This window comes from Cetorhinus maximus, chromosome 1, assembly GCF_964194155.1.
Source record: "Cetorhinus maximus chromosome 1, sCetMax3.hap1.1, whole genome shotgun sequence".
In the NCBI taxonomy this organism is placed as follows: domain Eukaryota; kingdom Metazoa; phylum Chordata; class Chondrichthyes; order Lamniformes; family Cetorhinidae; genus Cetorhinus; species Cetorhinus maximus.
Genome location: NC_135879.1, coordinates 98,938,163 through 98,956,752, shown reverse-complemented (window position 1 = coordinate 98,956,752; position 18,590 = coordinate 98,938,163). Strand labels below are relative to the sequence as shown.

Below are 18,590 nucleotides of genomic sequence, written 5' to 3'. Positions count from 1 at the left end.
AGCTATGTAATTGACTTTATTTAGGTTTAGGACTCTTGTTTCGAACACTAGTACGTCAAATTCTATCACAATATGATCACTCTGCCCCTTTGGATCTTTTACTATGATATTACGAATTAACTCTATCTCATTACACAAGATAATAAAATTGTCTATCCCTAGCCAAGACGTTTTGTTCTAGAACTGTCTCTAATGCACTCCATAGTATAGAAAGCTGGATACCTTAACATACCTACGATGTTAGGGTTACAAGCACAAGCCATGTGAGTACAACATTATGTATATAAAAGGGAAGATGGTCTACAAAATACATGCTTTAGCAGTCAAATATGTGTTCCAAAATTTTGAATAAAATATAGATTTCAAAGAGACTTTATTTACTCAACCTCTTTAATGATAGAAGTTTGTCAGGTTGATATGTTATGCAATTTGTATAAACTGGAAATATACAATAAGTTAATATCTACATAGAATTTGTACACCATGTCAAAGAACCAGACAATGCTACATAATACCTTTTCATGTAAGTGCGTTGGTTGCTTTCATACCTGAATAGGAAAAAAAATAAGTGCACTTTTTTCTGTACATTTAAGTTACACTATTACTACACATTTTTTTTTGTAAACTAGGACTTCTCCTCCATACATCTACATTGCACAGAGGCTATAGGAAACAACTTTTACTTCATACCCAAAAAAGTATTAAACTAGGAGCAAGCACATTCATTGATCAATCATATCAACTAGTACATCACTAATCACACAGTAAAGTCCTCATCAAAAATATATGGTTGGCACTTGAACCACCAAAAGGTTGTACAAAAACAAATTACTTTACCAAAGGCTCCTGTTTGAGGTAATTGCTGCTAAAAGATAAGAGCACAGCGGTTTTGACAGAGTACTATCACAAAAACCTGTAATATTGGCAAATTTTAAAAAGTACATTTCCTCCAGTTGGCACTTTTTTCATTTTTTTAAAAGGAAAGCTCTTTTACATGACCAAAACGTATGTCTAACCTAACTGATTTGGACACTCTCCAATCAGCTGGAGTGAGACATGAAAAATTGCTGATAGACGTGAGAATGCCATCACATCTGTCACTAACACACAGCTTGTGAAAAGTGGAGTGGGTGGGGGAGGGGGGAAAGGAAGAGACCGAGAGTGAGGAAATTGTCGATGGGCAGGAAAGCATAATTGGTGAGAAAAGCTGACATATTTTAACATTGACAATTGACAATTGACAATGCTATATGAGGAATTCCAACAATTAAGGTTTACAGTCTACCCCTATAAATTTGAAATCACTTAGGTGTTAAGTTCATTGAAATTGAAACTGTGGAACAACAAAAACAAAACCCTCCCGTGACATTCAATTGAACTTATTTTAAATTATTGGATAATTCAATTTTTGGAGCAAAAGATAAATTTACAGGGCTTTCCAGCTCTGCATTTAAAACAAAAACAATGCCACCCTTTTATAGTAGATAAAATGGACATACTCTGCAGTTTTTCCAAGAATGACATCCACTTCTACTTTTCCCTCATTTTATGAATAACTTCACCCGCTGCCCCCACAAACATTTAATATTGACATTTTACAACCAGAAGCATGAATATTAAAAGATTTAATTTCCAGACACTATTGGAAGCCAGTCTTGAAATATCAGCAATCTTTGATAAAAAGACAAGGTTATTTGCAATCACGCAAAAGAGCTGTGTTGACAAATCTCTGGAATATAATTTTAATATCAGCCCTGATCAATTGAGGGCAAATAAGTTTTTAAAAGAATTTTTGAAATTCCAACAAGAAAAACTGACATTAAAGAGTCAATTTATTGACTCTGCACTTCGAGCCAAGGGAGCCCATACTTAAAGTACCAATTCTCTAACCCGTGCTTCTTTAGAGTGCAGCAACATTGAATTTATCCTTATATTTCTGCCAATGGATACGGATAACATGCAAATGCTCCACTTTTAGCAATGTGCAGTCAAAACAAGCTTAATAAAAAGCATAGTGCGATGCAACTGCAAGCTATCTAGCCATACAATAATTGCTGTGTTTTACAGAGGAAGTACAGAGGATCCCTCAACCACCTGAAACAAATGGCAGAAAATTCTGGAAAAACTCAGCAGGTCTAGCAGCACATGTGGAGAGAGAAACAGAGTTAATGTTTTGAGTCCATGTGACCCTTCTTCAGAGCGGAGACCTGCTGAGTTTTTCCAGCATTTTCTGTTTTTGTTTCAGATTTCCTGCATCCGCAGTGTTTTGCTTTTACCGCAACCACCTGAATTTGATAAGTCCAATAATGGTATATTAGAGAAGACTCTGCAGTTCATCTGGTCAATCACAAACTTTGTTTGAATGTGTTGAAGGAATTTAAATAAATGTTTTCAGTTTTTGAATCATAGAGCATCCAAATACAGATTTTCATCTCTCAAATAATGCCGTGATACTTATGTTACCATATCTTGCAATCAAAATCAATGCTAATAAAACTAGCTGTGGCAAATAGAAAGTTGCGGCAAGTACTTAATCCAAAGCAAATTTTCTCTTGACACAATATGAAGGTGCTAGTAAGAACAATGCCAAATTATAATTATGTGGGGATGGGGGACCAATGCCTCCAGACTAATATATTTAAACAACGGTGGAAGTTTCAAAACACTATATTACAATGCAATGCCCCTTTAGCTTATAAATTAACTCAAGAGACTTGATTTTTTAAAATGACCTCAATATGGGCCAGCTAAAAGCACAAGGACCTGCAAAAAGGCGAGTTACAGATCTAAAATGGGGATTGAGTTTGAAAACAGAAATTTTGCCACTTGGGTTGATGCAAGAGGTCTCGAGGGAAAAATTCTCCTTCTGCGTCACTCTGTGGGGAGCTGCTCAGGCCATCTTCACAACAGCTCATTTCTTCACAGGAATCCTCACTTTAAAAAAAAGCAACAATGAATAATAGAAAAAAAAAAATTCAAATGATTCAAATTCAGCACTGCATATTGTAGGCTATTATATTTCTGGGCGTAAAAGAGAAAATATTTTAATACAAAAAGTTTCAATATTAGTAAACCAGATCAATTTACCTTTCAGTTTCACTGAAGCAACCAGCTTCTGGAATAGTTGGTAGTTCAGGAACACTGTAGTAACTACTCTGCAAATGACGAGCTGTACGTCTTGAAACAATCCATACTAGCTTCTTGTTATCAGGTTTGCAGCATTCAGGTGAAGAGTAGTCAGCCAGGCATTTTGATACCAATTCACGCCAGTACGCTAAGTCACAATGGCTAATCTGAAAGACAACAACAACATTATTATCATTTTTTTTTGGCAATGTTTTTAAGATGACAACAGTTTGAGAGAGGCCTCCATGTGGACAGAGAGATGAAGCCTCCAGAACAGTGACTGGTCGTGCAAGAGCAGCCGGTTCAACATGGCTATATCAGCTGTAACTAGGGGCATCCAGTGCACTGGTTATTCCCCCCAACCTTGCCACCCCAACTCCATCCTCTACAGATCGGTTCTTTGGCCCGCACCGAATCTGTGACTATGTGACCTGGGAGATGTGCATCACTATGTTGGAGACATTGCTGCTCAGCTGAGGTATTGTTGGATGGAATACCTATGCACAAGGGTGGGTTGGGCCAGCAAAAGTGGGCAGTCTCCTTGACCTGGAGCTTTCTAGAGCAGAGGAACAGCAGAAACTCAAGGTTGGCCGACTGTCTGCCAGCAGATGGTGTTTACCAAAGATTGGAGAACACTCCAAAATTCTGCATTTTGCCTCAGCTCCATTTCGAAAACACCACCAACATCTGATACAGGAGACATTTTAGGAAAACATAGCCACATTGATGGTATCTATGCCAGGGATGGAGCATGAAGACCCAAGACACTCTATTTCCTCCTCTATTCTCTTTTTCCGCAGTGACATTGGCGCTGCACTATAGTGACACGGGTTGTAGTAATGCTGATGCAATTTTCTCTCTTTTGCTTTGGTTATGCATGAGCAATTGTACCCACAACGAATTTCCATTAATTGTCCTAAAGTGTATTAATTGATTGATAATGCATCTTACTGGAAATGTTGTCTAATTTCCTATGTTACATTGATTTATACATTAGGATCACAGTACACGTTATTCTCCTTAAACAAATTGAAATGTACTCCAGAATCTATCCTGATTAATTTGTGCTACATAATTGGCTCCAAATGGTCAAGCAAATGTGGTTTAACAAATATGTTATACTTGCTGTTAAAAAAAAAATTGCCTATAACAGGTTCAACTGAAATGGTTCTGTCCACAACTAAAATTTGAATTTTTGTGGATTGATGGTAAATTAAAGCCACTGCCTATACTTAATCATATTGCAGTACTGCTTTCTTTAGACACGATCAACAATGTATTATGTGCGATGCTTTCACGACCCTGAATCATCCAATTGGTTTTTTCACAATGAAATTTGTAAATGCAATGGGGTGGGGGCAGAAACAATATTTTGTTTGTCACCGGTCCTTGCTCAGCAGCAGTTCCTGCACATAGTAGCAACTCTCACGTCCATCCTATTAACTCGTGTATCAAAATGGCTGTGTTTTAAATGTAGGAAACATGCTGACCCAATTAACAGGAAAAAAGAGGATGTTTTGAAAAACACATCTTCCAATATACCTACTTTGGAATGTTTTTGAATGCGTAGTATAATTTCAAACAAGTCGCCAGATTTCAGGTTTTCAACTTCAAGGGTCAGAAGGGACAAGGCCAATACAGATGGCTGCAAAAGGAAGGAAATTTCAGTCTTAAGTTTATTTCTATAACAGAACAGAAGATACTTAAATGAGCTCAGAACAAGGCTTACACATTGCATTTTTATGGAGTTATAACATCTATCCAACTTACTTTAGCTCTGGTAAACACAAATCGGCAGTTGCAGGCTTTCAGTTGTGCTTCCAGTCTGTCAAGGATCAGAAATTCTTTCCTAAGGAAAGAAAATGCATCATTAATACAAAAATAACACAATTCAATCCCAAATCTCTGTTTTCTGTCAAACATGATCTTGGACCATCTTTGAAATCAGTAGCCATATATTCACACACTATCAAACAAGCTTTCTTCTAACATACAGAAAACCGCTATGTGTACAAAAGAGCACATCTCTGATTTTACAATGCATACTGCCAAAAAACAAGTTTTTAAACAAAGGCAGGAACTTTTGAACATGATGTGAGAATTTTGAGAATATAAATTAAGTTTAGCTAAATGTAGTACAGGGCATTCCTATCGTTAAGAATCAAGTACTAACCTTTCAGTTACATGGCAGTGTGCCAGGGCATGATACAGGTGTAAAAAATGCAAGGCAGTGACAGCCTTAAATTCCCCATTTAGTTTTTCATAGACAATCTTTTCCATCCGCTTGAGATCGGACACTGTAAACTTGCAGTGGCTGATTCGGAGGAGGTCATGGGCAGAAGGGATATTGCATTCTTCCTCAATGGTCTTCGCTGCTAGATGGAAGACACTTATTCCTAGACAAGGCAGATACTTTGGTCGCACCTACAGAACCGATACAAAAGACAGGTGAGTTTAAATAATCTTTAAAAAATATGAAAGCGAATTAAAAGCTTAGGAGCTTATCATGTGCCCATTAATGAATTTTAGTCATAAACACATATCCAAAAGGATGGAGTAACTGTTTAGAATTCTAACCTTCATCAATGACAAAAATCTGTCCAGTAGGTTAACTGCTAAAACGAAAGTTTCAGTACTACAGCCGAAGAATCTGATCAAACTCCGGAGATCTTCCACTTTGGCATCTCTTAACTTTGGGGAGACACAATCATCATTCTGCAAACCAAATAAAGATACCTATTTTCAATGGTCTCATTTGCCACTCAAACGGAATCAGATTAAGGGACAGATAAAATTTAAAATTGTGATATTTCTAGGTCAGATTTGAATGGAAGTTAAATGCAGCACTCCAAAATTATTAAAATACATTATTTCTGCTAATAGAACAATTACTATCAAGTATACACTGATTTCAAGTTTTGATGTTATGCAAAGCAACAGAAAAATTTTGACAGATACCAGGTCTGAACACAACAGTTAGTGAAACAACTGCACAACTGCCTAACTAATCACATTCTCCATTCATAAAACTTTCAATCCTTCACCAACGCTGCATTTTTGGCTTTAAACTCCTGTGTTAAATTCTAGATAAGTGAGTGAAACATCAGCACGTTCGACAAGAGTGGATTGAGGGGCTGTATCCCTATTTCAAGGCAAACCATGGTCTAGCAAAAGAACACACTCCCAAAAACAAACAACTTAGATTTATCAGCAAAATATTTTCTCTTCTTTTCTACATTATGACCAAAAAAATTAAATAATCAATGCTCAAGTAGCTGAATAAATATGGGAGAAAATGGTAATGATTTCTTTCAAACCTACGTACTTCTTACCTCCAAGGTTGCTTCCATTACATGGAGTCCACTTGCCCTTGGTAAGAATTTGGATTCTTGTTCTAAGTATTGATTTATCTGTTTCAATAGTTTACGAGCTTCATTGTTGTGCTCATAGGATACTAAGTCTTTCATCTTCAACAAAAACAAAAACATGGAATTACTAATGCTTAGAAGTATTCAAAACAGCTGTGCCTTTTTCGAAAGGCACCCAGAAGTGGCAGAAATGGGTCAGTTAAAATTCAGTTCATAAACATTATCAAAGCTTTTCTTTAAGCACAGCAAGTACATTCGGAGACTAACTAGGCCACAGAGGCAAGTCATAATCTTTGCTCAGCTAGCTGATATAATCCATTAAGCTGCAATAACAGTTAAAGGTTTTACAATTTGCCCGAGTACCACTCCTCACCCAGCTTATTACAATAACCGCAGACTCCCCTCCCCCCAGTCGAAGATCAAAGTAAACACCCAGACCCCTTCCCCTCTGCCCCCCAGTCGAAGATCAATGTAAACACCCAGACCCCTTCCCCTCCCCCCTCAGTCGAAGATCAATGTAAACACCCAGACCCCTTCCCCTCCCCCCCAGTTGTAAACACCCAGACCCCTTCCCCTCCCCCCCCAGTTGTAAACACCCAGACCCCTTCCCCTCCCCCCTCAGTCGAAGATCAAAGTAAACACCCAGACCCCTTCCCCTCCCCCCCCAATTGTAAACACCCAGACCCCTTCCCCTCCCCCCCCAGTTGTAAACACCCAGACCCCTTCCCCTCCCCCCCCAGTTGTAAACACCCAGACCCCTTCCCCTCCCCCTCCCCCCCCCAGTCGAAGATCAAAGTAAACACCCAGACCCCTTCCCCTCCCCCCCCAGTTGTAAACACCCAGACCCCTTCCCCTCCCCCCTCAGTCGAAGATCAAAGTAAACACCCAGACCCCTTCCCCTCCCCCTCCCCCCCCCAGTCGAAGATCAAAGTAAACACCCAGACCCCTTCCCCTCCCCCCCCAGTTGTAAACACCCAGACCCCTTCCCCTCCCCCCCCAGTCGAAGATCAAAGTAAACACCCAGACCCCTTCCCCTCCCCCCCCAGTTGTAAACACCCAGACCCCTTCCCCTCCCCCTCCCCCCCCCAGTCGAAGATCAAAGTAAACACCCAGACCCCTTCCCCTCCCCCCCACAGTTGTAAACACCCAGACCCCTCCCTCCCTCCCTCCCCAGTCGAAGATCAATGTAAACACCCAGACCCCCAACCCTCCCCCTCCCCCTCCCCCTCCCCCTCCCCAGTCGAAGATCAATGTAAACACCCAGATTTCCTCCGATTTGAACTCACGGTTTTGCCGTTCAATGTCACTCTCGATTGCAGTTAAAATCCAGGGTCAGAGGAGCCAATGCGGAGCCGGTGATCACCCGTCCTCCCGATGCCTTGGTCCCCCCCCCGTCCTGTCCCCACTCCCTGTCTGTCTCTGTCTGTCTCCCACCCACCCCGTTCCTTCTCTTACTCTCTGACCCCCCCTTCCCTCGCTCTGTTTGTCTCTCTCTCTCTCTCTCTCTGTTTCTATGTCGAATATTTACTGACGCTGCTAACATCACCTCGGCGGAGGCATTTTTCTAATCATGAATAAATCAGTAAAATAGTTCCTCATTTCTTGTCCAATCTTTCCGTTTTAGTAAAGGCAGTCTTGCTCACAACCACACTTTCCTGGAAGTTTTAGAGGTTGAGTATTTTGAGCTTTATTAATAACTCCTCGTTACGCTGAATGATTGTTCTTTTTATTTGGGAGCGGCGGATGCGCATTCCATTTGCCACAGGTACATTCGGTCGCTCCTGTTAAATGTCCCTCTCTGATTGGCCTGTTCGAAAAGTCCGCCCAAAATAGAGCATTCTGATTGGTCCATAAACTTGAAGCCTGATTGATCGGCATTAATCAGGTAACCCTCCACGATTGGTTCGATGTATAACAGGTAAGGTGCTGATTGGTTGATTGTAATAGCAAAGATGGTTAATGATTGGTGGAAACGGCCTTTAAACATGACCAGTATATGTTGCTGAGTAGATTTCAATTCTGCATGTTTAGACCTGAGACACTGCACCATGCACAAAATATACACCCATAATATAACATCACTGTGTTTATAGACTTCATAACATCCCTTGCAAAATTAAGAGATACAGAAATTAATTTTTTGGGATGATTTCTGGGGCAATGTGTATTATTTATTATGAAACAAAAACAGAAAATGCTGGAAAAACTCAGGTCCAACAGCATCTGTGGAGAAAAAAAGTTAATGTTTCGAGTCCTTATGATTCTTCTTCAGAGCCAGTATTATTTATTATGCTATCTATTTATTTGTATAATAAAAACAGAAAATGCTGGAAAAACTCAGCAGATCAGGCAGCATCTATGGAGGGAGAAACAGAGTTAACGTTCAAATCCAATATGTCTCTGCTTCAAAACTATTCTATGTATTCATTTGATTGGTTCACAATGACCTCCCTGGCATCAGGACAGCCAACCTTTCAGGCTAATCCTGGAAGTCTCCAGGATTTAAAAATTAACCTCCAGTGAGCATTAATCTCCAGAGAGAAATAGGGTTTTTTTTTAAATCATGTGTTTTTATAATTTTCCTTGAACATTTTTGCTTATTATAGAAATTTTGATGCTGGGATAAAGGGCTGTTTAGCTTTGCAGGAGGTAGTAGGTCATGTGATATGTCCAACCAGGGTTGGTAACTAGATCAAACTAGATGGTAGCTAGAACAAAACAACTTAAATTCAAAATAAAAATAAAGCATGTCAGTTAGTACATGAAAAGATAGGCTCATATTTCAGGCGTAAAATGCAAGATAAAATGCCACATCAAAGGTTATTGCAGAAGAGCTCATGGTATAGGGGGTAACATATTGGCATGGATAGAAGATTGGCTGGCTAACAGGAAGCAGAGAGTCGGCATAAATGGATCTGCTTCAGGTTGACAAGATGAAACGAGTGGTGTGCCACAGGGATCAGTGCTGGGACCTCAACTTTTTACAATTTATATAAATGACTTGGATGAAGGGATGGATGGGATGGCTGCCAAATTTGCTGATGATAAAAGGATAGGTAGGAAAGTAAGTTGTGAAGAGGACATACAGAGGCTACAAAAAGATACATATAGGTTAAGTGAGTGGGCAAAGATCTGGCAAATGGAGTATAATGTGGGAAAATGTGAAATTGTCCATTTGGCAGAAAGAATAAAAGAGAAGCATATTATCTAAATGGCGAGTGATTGCAGAGCTCTGAGATGCAGAGGGATCTGGGTATCTTAGTGCATGAATTGCAAAAGGCTAGTATGCAGGTACAGCAAGTAATGAGGAAAGCTAATAGAATGTTATCATTTGTTACGAGGGAAATTGAAAAGAAAGGTAAGGAGGTTATGCTTCAGTTATACAGAGCACCAGTGAGACCACATCTGGAGTACCTTGAACAGTATTGGTCACTTTATTTAAGGTAGAATGTAAATGCGTTGCAAGGTTTACCAGACTAATACCTGGAATGGGTGGGTTGTCTTATAAGGAAAGGTTGGACAGGCTAGGCTTGTATCCGCTGGAGTCTAGAAGAGCAAGAGGTGACTTAATTGAAACATATAAGATCCTGAGGAGTCTTGACAGGGTGGATGTGGAGAGGATGTTTCCTCTTGTGGGAAAATCTAGAAGAAGTTTGCAGATGCTATGAAAAATGGCTGAGGAAGAAAGCTGTAGACTGGTCAATCAACTGATCAGTTGGGCAGAAAAATGGCACATGGAATTCAATCTGGAGATATTTGAGGTAATACAAAAGCAGACTGGGTGACCGCTTTGCAGAACCTTCAGTCTGTCCGCAAGCATTACCCAGATCTCCCTGTTGCTTGCCATTTCAACACTCCACCCTGCTCTCATGCCCACATGTCCGTCCTTGGCCTGCTGCATTGTTCTAGTGAAGCTCAACGCAAACTGGAGGAACAGCATCTCATCTTCCGACTAGGCACTTTACAGCCTTCCGGACTGAATATTGAGTTCAACAATTTTAGATCATGAACTCTCTCCTCCATCCCCACCCCCTTTCCAATTTCCCCCCTCCTTTTTGTTTTTTCCAATAATTTATATAGATTTTTCTTTTTCCACCTATTTCCATTATTTTTAAATGTATTTCCATCCATTGTTTTATCTCAACCTTTTAACCTTTTTCGATTCCTTCACCCCACCCCCACTAGGGCTATCTGTACCTTGCTCGTCCTGCTTTCTACCCTTAATTAGCACTTTCCTTTAGATAATATCACCACCTTCAACACCTCTTTGTCCTTTTGTCTGTGACATCTTTTGGTTATCTCCACCTATCACTGGCCCTCTATCCAGCTCTTCTTGTCCCACTCCGCCCCCCATTAAACCAGCTTATATTTCACCCCTTTTCTATTTTTCCTTAGTTCTGTTGAAGAGTCATGCGGACTCGAAACGTTAACTGTGCTCCTCTCCACAGATGCTGCCAGACCTGCTGAGTTTTTCCAGGTATTTTTATTTTTGTTTTGGATTTCCAGCATCCACAGTTTTTTGCTTTTATACAGTAAAGGGTTCAAGCTAGGAGTTGTCTCCATGCTTGCTGATACACAAGGCTCTATACAACGTTGACTTACACTGGATGTGGGTCATGTGCTCTCTTACATCATTAAGTGGACGGTACTGTACTCAATCCCACACTAACCCTATATGTACCAGACCCTTATAGTACACCTCTCTCTGCAGATGCTGCCTGACCTGTTGAGTATTTCCAGCATGTTCTGTTTTTATTTCAGAATTTCAGCATTCCCAGTATTTTGCTATGACTTAGTCTGTGTTGAATTTACTGATCCCAGTCAGATCACTGATAGTGTGTGTAGTATTCAAGTATACTTGGTTAGGAAACTCAGTAGCCTCTTCTGCTTAATCTGGAACCAGGGCATTATGTCCCAAGATTAAGGATGCTTCCATAACTCACCTTTACAAACAGAAGGGAATCAAGTCCATCTGTGACAATCATCATGGTATCTCATTATTCTCTAAAGTGGGAAAAATTCTTGGATAGGTTGTTCTTAACAGGATTGTCTTACAGACTCAGTGTACCCAGGATCATAGTGTTGCTTTTGTGCTGGATGTTGAATGGTTGATATGATCTTTGCAGTGTGTCAAAATTCAAGAAAAGTCCCACACACAGAAGAAGGACCTCTACATGGTGTTCATTGTGTAGGGTGCTGCACAAATATGGCTGCCCTGAAAAGATGATCAGGTCATCCCTCATTTCATGGCAGCATGATGCGCTATTCTGTACCACTGATCACATGACAGTGAGATGCAGAATGGCGCATCAGATGGATTTCCTGTCACCAATGGCACCAAGCAAGGCTGCATAATGACTCCAGTTCCGTTTGCCATCTAATTTTTGGCCGTTCTCTTGTCTGTACTCAAAGATCTCTGCATAGGAGTACACACTCATTTCAAGACGATGGCAATCCTTTCAATCTGCAAAGGTTCAAGGCTTGCATAAAGATCACAGAACGGCTACTAAGTGAACTCTTGTTTGCCAACGACTGTTCTCTTATAGTACACATTCCTGAGCACATCCAGCTGCTTGTTGACCGCTTTCATCAAGCCTCAGAATGCTTTGGCCTTACAATAAGTCTGAAAAAGACAGAGATCTTGTACTATCCTGCCCCCAGCCACAAATTCCAAGGTCCACAACTCACAATTAACAATACACCCCTCAACTCAGTTCAGAAGTCCTGCTAATTTGGGAGTATCCTCTCCAACAACACTATGTTGGATGATGAAATCATCCAATGCCTGGCAAGAGCAAGGTCAGCATTTGGCAAGCTCGCCAACAGGCTTTGGAGAGAGAATGCAGTTTGCCTCGAAGAAAAGTCAAAGTCTACCAGACAGTGATTCTCACATCACTTCTCTGTAGGTGTGAGGCATGGACAACCTACCAGCATCACATAAAGCAACCAGGTGTATTTATTCCACTTTCACTGCTTAGGATCTTTCTGCAACATTATGTGGCAGAACAAAATCCCTAACACCAAAGGTGCTGCATACCTGATATCAAGAGCATACTCTTTAGAGCTCAGCTTTGCTGGGTCAGCCATGAGGTTTGCATGGAGGATTCCTGCCTACCAAAGGCGATATTCTACAGCCAGCTGAGCACAGGAATCTGAACATCCCAAACTCAGATACAAAGACTATCTGAAAGCCAATCTCAGAGTCTGTAAGTTGGACCCCACTGCATGAGAAAAAACAACCCTGGGCAGATCCAAATGGAGAAATGGTCTGTCATCAAGCAATCCCAACATTTGAGGAGAACAGAGTCAGGCCCTTACAGGACAAGCATGCCATAATCTCACCTTTACCCTCCACTCCAACAGTGAACTTACAAGTAATGCTTGCAATCAGGTTTGTGAAACAAGATTTGGTTTACCATCACATATGAGACGACAACAACCTAGACAGTGAACAATTTGGTCTCCTTGCAAACATTCATCTGTCGAAGTGACAGGAGAATGCATTAGTCTGTGTTGAATTTGCTGATCCCAGTCAGGCCAGTGATAGTGGCATTGCAATTGCCCTCTGAGGGTTAAGGAGAGGAAAATCTGCAGGGTTCCCATCATTAATTGCAATCAAGCAAGGTCAACTGGACGTCAGAGTTTATGGGTGCAGAAAGGATCATGTTCATCTGTGGTGCATTCTACAGTCAGATGTTTTGGCAAGAATCATCATCAAGATTTCACAAAGTGAACGGGCGCTTTCTCTCCAACAATGAAGTCAATGATATGCTTAAAAGAACTCTGCCCGCTTTCATGCCTGCCCTTGCCACCTATGGTGAAAATCCCAACAAGTTAGTACCTGGCGGCTCCAGTGTGAGTTGTTGACTGAGGGACTTTAATTATTAGGTTTCTGCTGAGTGGATGAGGGTAAAATCACACTCTAGGATTTATGCATTTTGCACAAAGTTAACGTTTCACTTTCCTTTCTGACAGCCAAAATCTCACCAATAACGTCCATTAATAAATACTTGGTCACCAAGTGAACATCCATAGATTTGACTGAGGACAAACTATGGAACAAAGCTTTAGTTCAGTTGGCCGGTTGTCATGAGACAGGGCAATTGTGAAATAATCGTGCCATAATCGATCTCTTACCCAAGGTGTGGGCTACGATCAGTCTCTGCTTAAAAAGGAAATAATAACACAAAAATCATTGCCCTTTTGATACTATACTAAGTAAAAAATATATATTTCATTTAAAAAAAACTATTGCTGAGAGCATGCACTGCAGTTACCTTCTGGTTACCATAGTGCCATCATGGCTTCTGAGTTTGATATAACAGATAGAGACAGAAGCATAAGCGCACCAAAAAACAGGTTACTTAATTATGAACAATATGAGTATATCACCATCAGAATATCACATTCATGAAGCATAAAAATGCTACTCTATACTGTTAACTCCATACCAACCCTGTACAACTACACATTCGCACAGAACAAGAGTTAATGGTAGACTCCTCATTATTCAAGTGTCTCCAAGCTATAAGTGACATCATCATCTTCTGTGGGTCCTCTCACTACTGAAGAGTCCAATGTAAGATCGACATGAGCATCCACAGAATTGGCAGTAAATGTTTCGTTGTTGGTGCTTGGGGGAACTTCTGTAGCTGCTGCACCTCTAGCTTTCCTCTGGGCATGTTGGATGTTGCAAGTGAACAGTGACCCACTAGTGGACAGTGATCCCCATCAGTGATCCGCTCCACCGCGGACAGCGGCGCCCCTAGTAGGCCATGACACTCCCACTGACAGTAATACCCAGTGTACATAACCCCCCTCCATTGAACAGTGAAACCCTACTGAAGAGTGAACCCCCCAGTGAAGAGTGAAGCCCCCCTCCGCCCATTGGACAGTGAAGAATGAAGCGCGCCCACGCCCAGTAGGCACTGATCCTCCATGGGCCTTGTTTACAGGCACCGCGATGCATTGTGGGAGCTCAGACCACAGAACTCCTCACACCGAGGCGGTGTTCATCTGCCAGGCTAAAGTAGTGCCCAGTTAATCGTTCCCCTCCCCAGCTGTTAGTCTCTCTTGGAGGGTGCAGCAAGCCTGTCAGTGGGGTTTGTCAGGCAATATGTTCGGCAGTGGCAGTAAAACTGGCGGTTTTGCTGCTGGTTTTGGGGCTGTGCGCGGATGTATGTGGGCGGTGAGGTGACGAGCCCGGCTCTTTCTGCGGGTCGCGGCCTCGCGGGGAAGCGGCTCCTGAGGCCGAGGATCAGGAACCGTAGCCCGAGCTCATGCGAGCGCGACCCGGACCTGCACACGTCAGACCAGGACATCGTCTGCTCCCACCGCCGCTTTCCTGCAGCGTCTGAGCGCCGACATGGAGAACTGAAGGGAGTGACGGTCCGCGGGTTCATGGACCAGATGATCGAGTCCGACTGTAAACATTGCAGCTTCGCAGGGGAGGTGAGAGGGGGAGCAAGAGGGGGGGGAGGTGAGAGGGGAGCAAGGAGGGGGGGAGGTGAGAGGGGAGCAAGGAGGGGGGGGAGGTGAGAGGGGAGCAAGGAGGGGGGGGAGGTGAGAGGGGAGCAAGGAGGGGGGGGAGGTGAGAGGGGAGCAAGGAGGGGGGGAGGTGAGAGGGGAGCAAGGAGGGGGGGAGGTGAGAGGGGAGCAAGGAGGGGGGGGAGGTGAGAGGGGAGCAAGGAGGGGGGGGAGGTGAGAGGGGAGCAAGGAGGGGGGGGAGGTGAGAGGGGAGCAAGGAGGGGGGGAGGTGAGAGGGGAGCAGGAGCAAGGAGGGGGGGGAGGTGAGAGGGAGCAAGGAGGGGGGGGAGGTGAGAGGGGAGCAAGGAGGGGGGGGAGGTGAGAGGGGAGCAAGGAGGGGGGGGAGGTGAGAGGGGAGCAAGGAGGGGGGGGGTGAGAGGGGAGCAAGGAGGGGGGGGTGAGAGGGGAGCAAGAAGGGGGGGGGGTGAGAGGGGAGCAAGAAGGGGGGGGGTGAGAGGGGAGCAAGGAGGGGGGGAGGTGAGAGGGGAGCAAGGAGGGGGGGGGTGAGAGGGGAGCAAGGAGGGGGGGTGAGAGGGGAGCAAGGAGGGGGGGGTGAGAGGGGAGCAAGGAGGGGGGGGTGAGAGGGGAGCAAGGGGGGGGGTGAGAGGGGAGCAAGGAGGGGGGGTGAGAGGGGAGCAAGGAGGGGGGGGTGAGAGGGGAGCAAGGAGGGGGGGAGGTGAGAGGGGAGCAAGGAGGGGGGGAGGTGAGAGGGGAGCAAGGAGGGGGGGGGTGAGAGGGGAGCAAGGAGGGGGGGGGTGAGAGGGGAGCAAGGAGGGGGGGTGAGAGGGGAGCAAGGAGGGGGGGGGGTGAGAGGGGAGCAAGGAGGGGGGGGTGAGAGGGGAGCAAGGAGGGGGGGGTGAGAGGGGAGCAAGGAGGGGGGGTGAGAGGGGAGCAAGGAGGGGGGGGAGGTGAGAGGGGGGTGATGAGAGGGGGAACAAGGAGGGGGGGTGATGAGAGGGGGAACAAGGAGGGGGGGAGGTGAGAGGGGAGCAAGGGGGGGGAGGTGAGAGGGGAGCAAGGGGGGGGGAGGTGAGAGGAGAGCAAGTGGGGGGGGAGGTGAGAGGGGAGCAAGGAGGGGGGGAGGTGAGAGGGGGAACAAGGAGGGGGGGAGATGAGAGGGGGAGCAAAGAGGGGGAGGTGAGAGGGGGAACGAGGAGGGGGAGCAAGGGGGGGAGGTGAGAGGGGGAGCAAGGTGGGGGAGGTGAGAGGGGGAGCAAGGGGAGAGAGGTGAGAGGGAGAGCAAGGGGGGGGAGGTGAGGGGGGAGGGGAGCAAGGAGGGGGGGGAGGTGAGAGGGGGAACAAGGAGGAGGGGAACAAGGAGGGGGAGGTGAGAGGGGGAACAAGGAGGGGGGGAGGTGAGAGGGGGAACAAGGAGAGGGGGAGGTGAGAGGGGAGCAAGGAGGGGGGGGAGGTGAGAGGGGAGCAAGGAGGGGGGGGAGGTGAGAGGGGAGCAAGGAGGGGGGGGAGGTGAGAGGGGAGCAAGGAGGGGGGGGAGGTGAGAGGGGAGCAAGGAGGGGGGGGAGGTGAGAGGGGAGCAAGGAGGGGGGGGAGGTGAGAGGGGAGCAAGGAGGGGGGGAGGTGAGAGGGGAGCAAGGAGGGGGGGGAGGTGAGAGGGGAGCAAGGAGGGGGGGGAGGTGAGAGGGGAGCAAGGAGGGGGGGGTGAGAGGGGAGCAAGAAGGGGGGGGGTGAGAGGGGAGCAAGAAGGGGGGGGGGTGAGAGGGGAGCAAGGAGGGGGGAGGTGAGAGGGGAGCAAGGAGGGGGGGGTGAGAGGGGAGCAAGGAGGGGGGGGTGAGAGGGGAGCAAGGAGGGGGGGGGTGAGAGGGGAGCAAGGGGGGGGGGTGAGAGGGGAGCAAGGAGGGGGGGTGAGAGGGGAGCAAGGAGGGGGGGGTGAGAGGGGAGCAAGGAGGGGGGGAGGTGAGAGGGGAGCAAGGAGGGGGGGAGGTGAGAGAGGGAGCAAGGAGGGGGGGGGTGAGAGGGGAGCAAGGAGGGGGGGGTGAGAGGGGAGCAAGGAGGGGGGGTGAGAGGGGAGCAAGGGGGGGGGGGTGAGAGGGGAGCAAGGAGGGGGGATGAGAGGGGAGCAAGGAGGGGGGGGTGAGAGGGGAGCAAGGAGGGGGGGTGAGAGGGGAGCAAGGAGGGGGGGTGAGAGGGGAGCAAGGAGGGGGGGGAGGTGAGGGGGGGGGTGATGAGAGGGGGAACAAGGAGGGGGGGTGATGAGAGGGGGAACAAGGAGGGGGGGAGGTGAGAGGGGAGCAAGGGGGGGGGAGGTGAGAGGGGAGCAAGGGGGGGGGAGGTGAGAGGAGAGCAAGTGGGGGGGGAGGTGAGAGGGGAGCAAGGAGGGGGGGAGGTGAGAGGGGGAACAAGGAGGGGGGGAGATGAGAGGGGGAGCAAAGAGGGGGAGGTGAGAGGGGGGAACGAGGAGGGGGAGCAAGGGGGGGAGGTGAGAGGGGGAGCAAGGTGGGGGAGGTGAGAGGGGGAGCAAGGGGAGAGAGGTGAGAGGGAGAGCAAGGGGGGGGAGGTGAGGGGGGAGGGGAGCAAGGAGGGGGGGGAGGTGAGAGGGGGAACAAGGAGGAGGGGAACAAGGAGGGGGGAGGTGAGAGGGGGAACAAGGAGGGGGGGAGGTGAGAGGGGGAACAAGGAGAGGGGGAGGTGAGAGGGGAGCAAGGAGGGGGGGAGCTGAGAGGGGGAACAAGGAGGGGGGGAGGTGGGAGGGGGGGAGGTGAGACGGGGAGTAAGGGGGAGGTGAGAGGGGGAGTAAGGGGGGGGAGGTGAGAGGGGGAGTAAGGAGGGGGTGGGGGAGGTGAGAGGGGGAGCAAGGAGGGGGTGGGGGAGGTGAGAGGGGGAGCAAGGAGGGGGTGGGGGAGGTGAGAGGGGGAGCAAGGAGGGGGTGGGGGAGGTGAGAGGGGGAGCAAGGAGGGGGTGGGGGAGGTGAGAGGGGGAGCAAGGAGGGGGTGGGGGAGGTGAGAGGGGGAGCAAGGAGGGGGGGGAGGTGAGAGGGGAGCAAGTAGTGGGGGGGGGGAGGTGAGAGGGGAGCAAGGAGTGGGGGGAGGTGAGAGGGGAGCAAGGAGTGGGGGGGGAGGTGAGAGGGGAGCAAGGAGTGGGGGGAGGTGAGAGGGGAGCAAGGAGTGGGGGGAGGTGAGAGGGGAGCAAGGAGTGGGGGGCGGTGAGAGCGGAGCAAGGAGTGGGGGGAGGTGAGAGGGGAGCAAGGAGTGGGGGGAGGGGAGCAAGGAGGCGGGGAGGTGAGAGGTGGAGCAAGGAGGTGGGGGAGGTGGGAGGGAGGAGGTGAGAAGAGGAGCATGGAGGGGGGGGGGAGGTGAGAAGGGGAGCAAGTGGGGGGAGGTGAGAAGGGGAGCAAGTGGGGGGAGGTGAGCGGGGGAGCAAGGGGGGGGAGGTGAGAGGGGGAGCAAGGGGGGGGAGGTGAGAGGGGGAGCAAGGGGGGGCGAGGTGAGAGGGGGAGCAAGGGGGGGGGAAGGTGAGAGGGGGAACAAGGAGGGGGGGAGGTGAGAGGTGGAGCAAGGAGGGGGGAGGTGAGAGGGGGAGCAAGGAGGGGGGGAGCAAGGAGGGGGGGGAGGT

The 18,590-nt window shown here is 47.1% G+C and overlaps 2 protein-coding genes across 3 annotated transcripts in view; one reads left to right on the top strand and one right to left on the bottom strand.

Annotated features, from left to right (window-relative positions):
• Window positions 1-372: 372 nt before the first annotated feature.
• Window positions 373-7,887, bottom strand: ccng2 (cyclin G2). The gene is made up of 8 exons (XM_078544428.1): window positions 7,781-7,887; window positions 6,459-6,593; window positions 5,704-5,841; window positions 5,300-5,550; window positions 4,897-4,975; window positions 4,673-4,771; window positions 3,098-3,293; window positions 373-2,938 (listed from the first exon to the last, which is right to left on the bottom strand). The coding sequence occupies exons 2-8, from the start codon at window positions 6,591-6,593 to the stop codon at window positions 2,787-2,789; spliced, it is 1,050 nt and encodes a 349-aa protein (XP_078400554.1). The 5' UTR covers window positions 7,781-7,887; the 3' UTR covers window positions 373-2,786.
• A 6,767-nt stretch (window positions 7,888-14,654) lies between these two features.
• The window catches only part of ccni (cyclin I), a 45,173-nt gene continuing 41,237 nt past the window's right edge, over window positions 14,655-18,590 (top strand). The window contains exon 1 of one of the 2 annotated variants that reach the window (XM_078544399.1): window positions 14,655-14,945. In XM_078544399.1, coding sequence (XP_078400525.1) covers window positions 14,670-14,945 — 276 coding nt within the window. In that variant the 5' untranslated portion in view covers window positions 14,655-14,669. The remainder of the gene's footprint in view (window positions 14,946-18,590) is intronic. The other variant, XM_078544408.1, reaches the window with a different exon arrangement.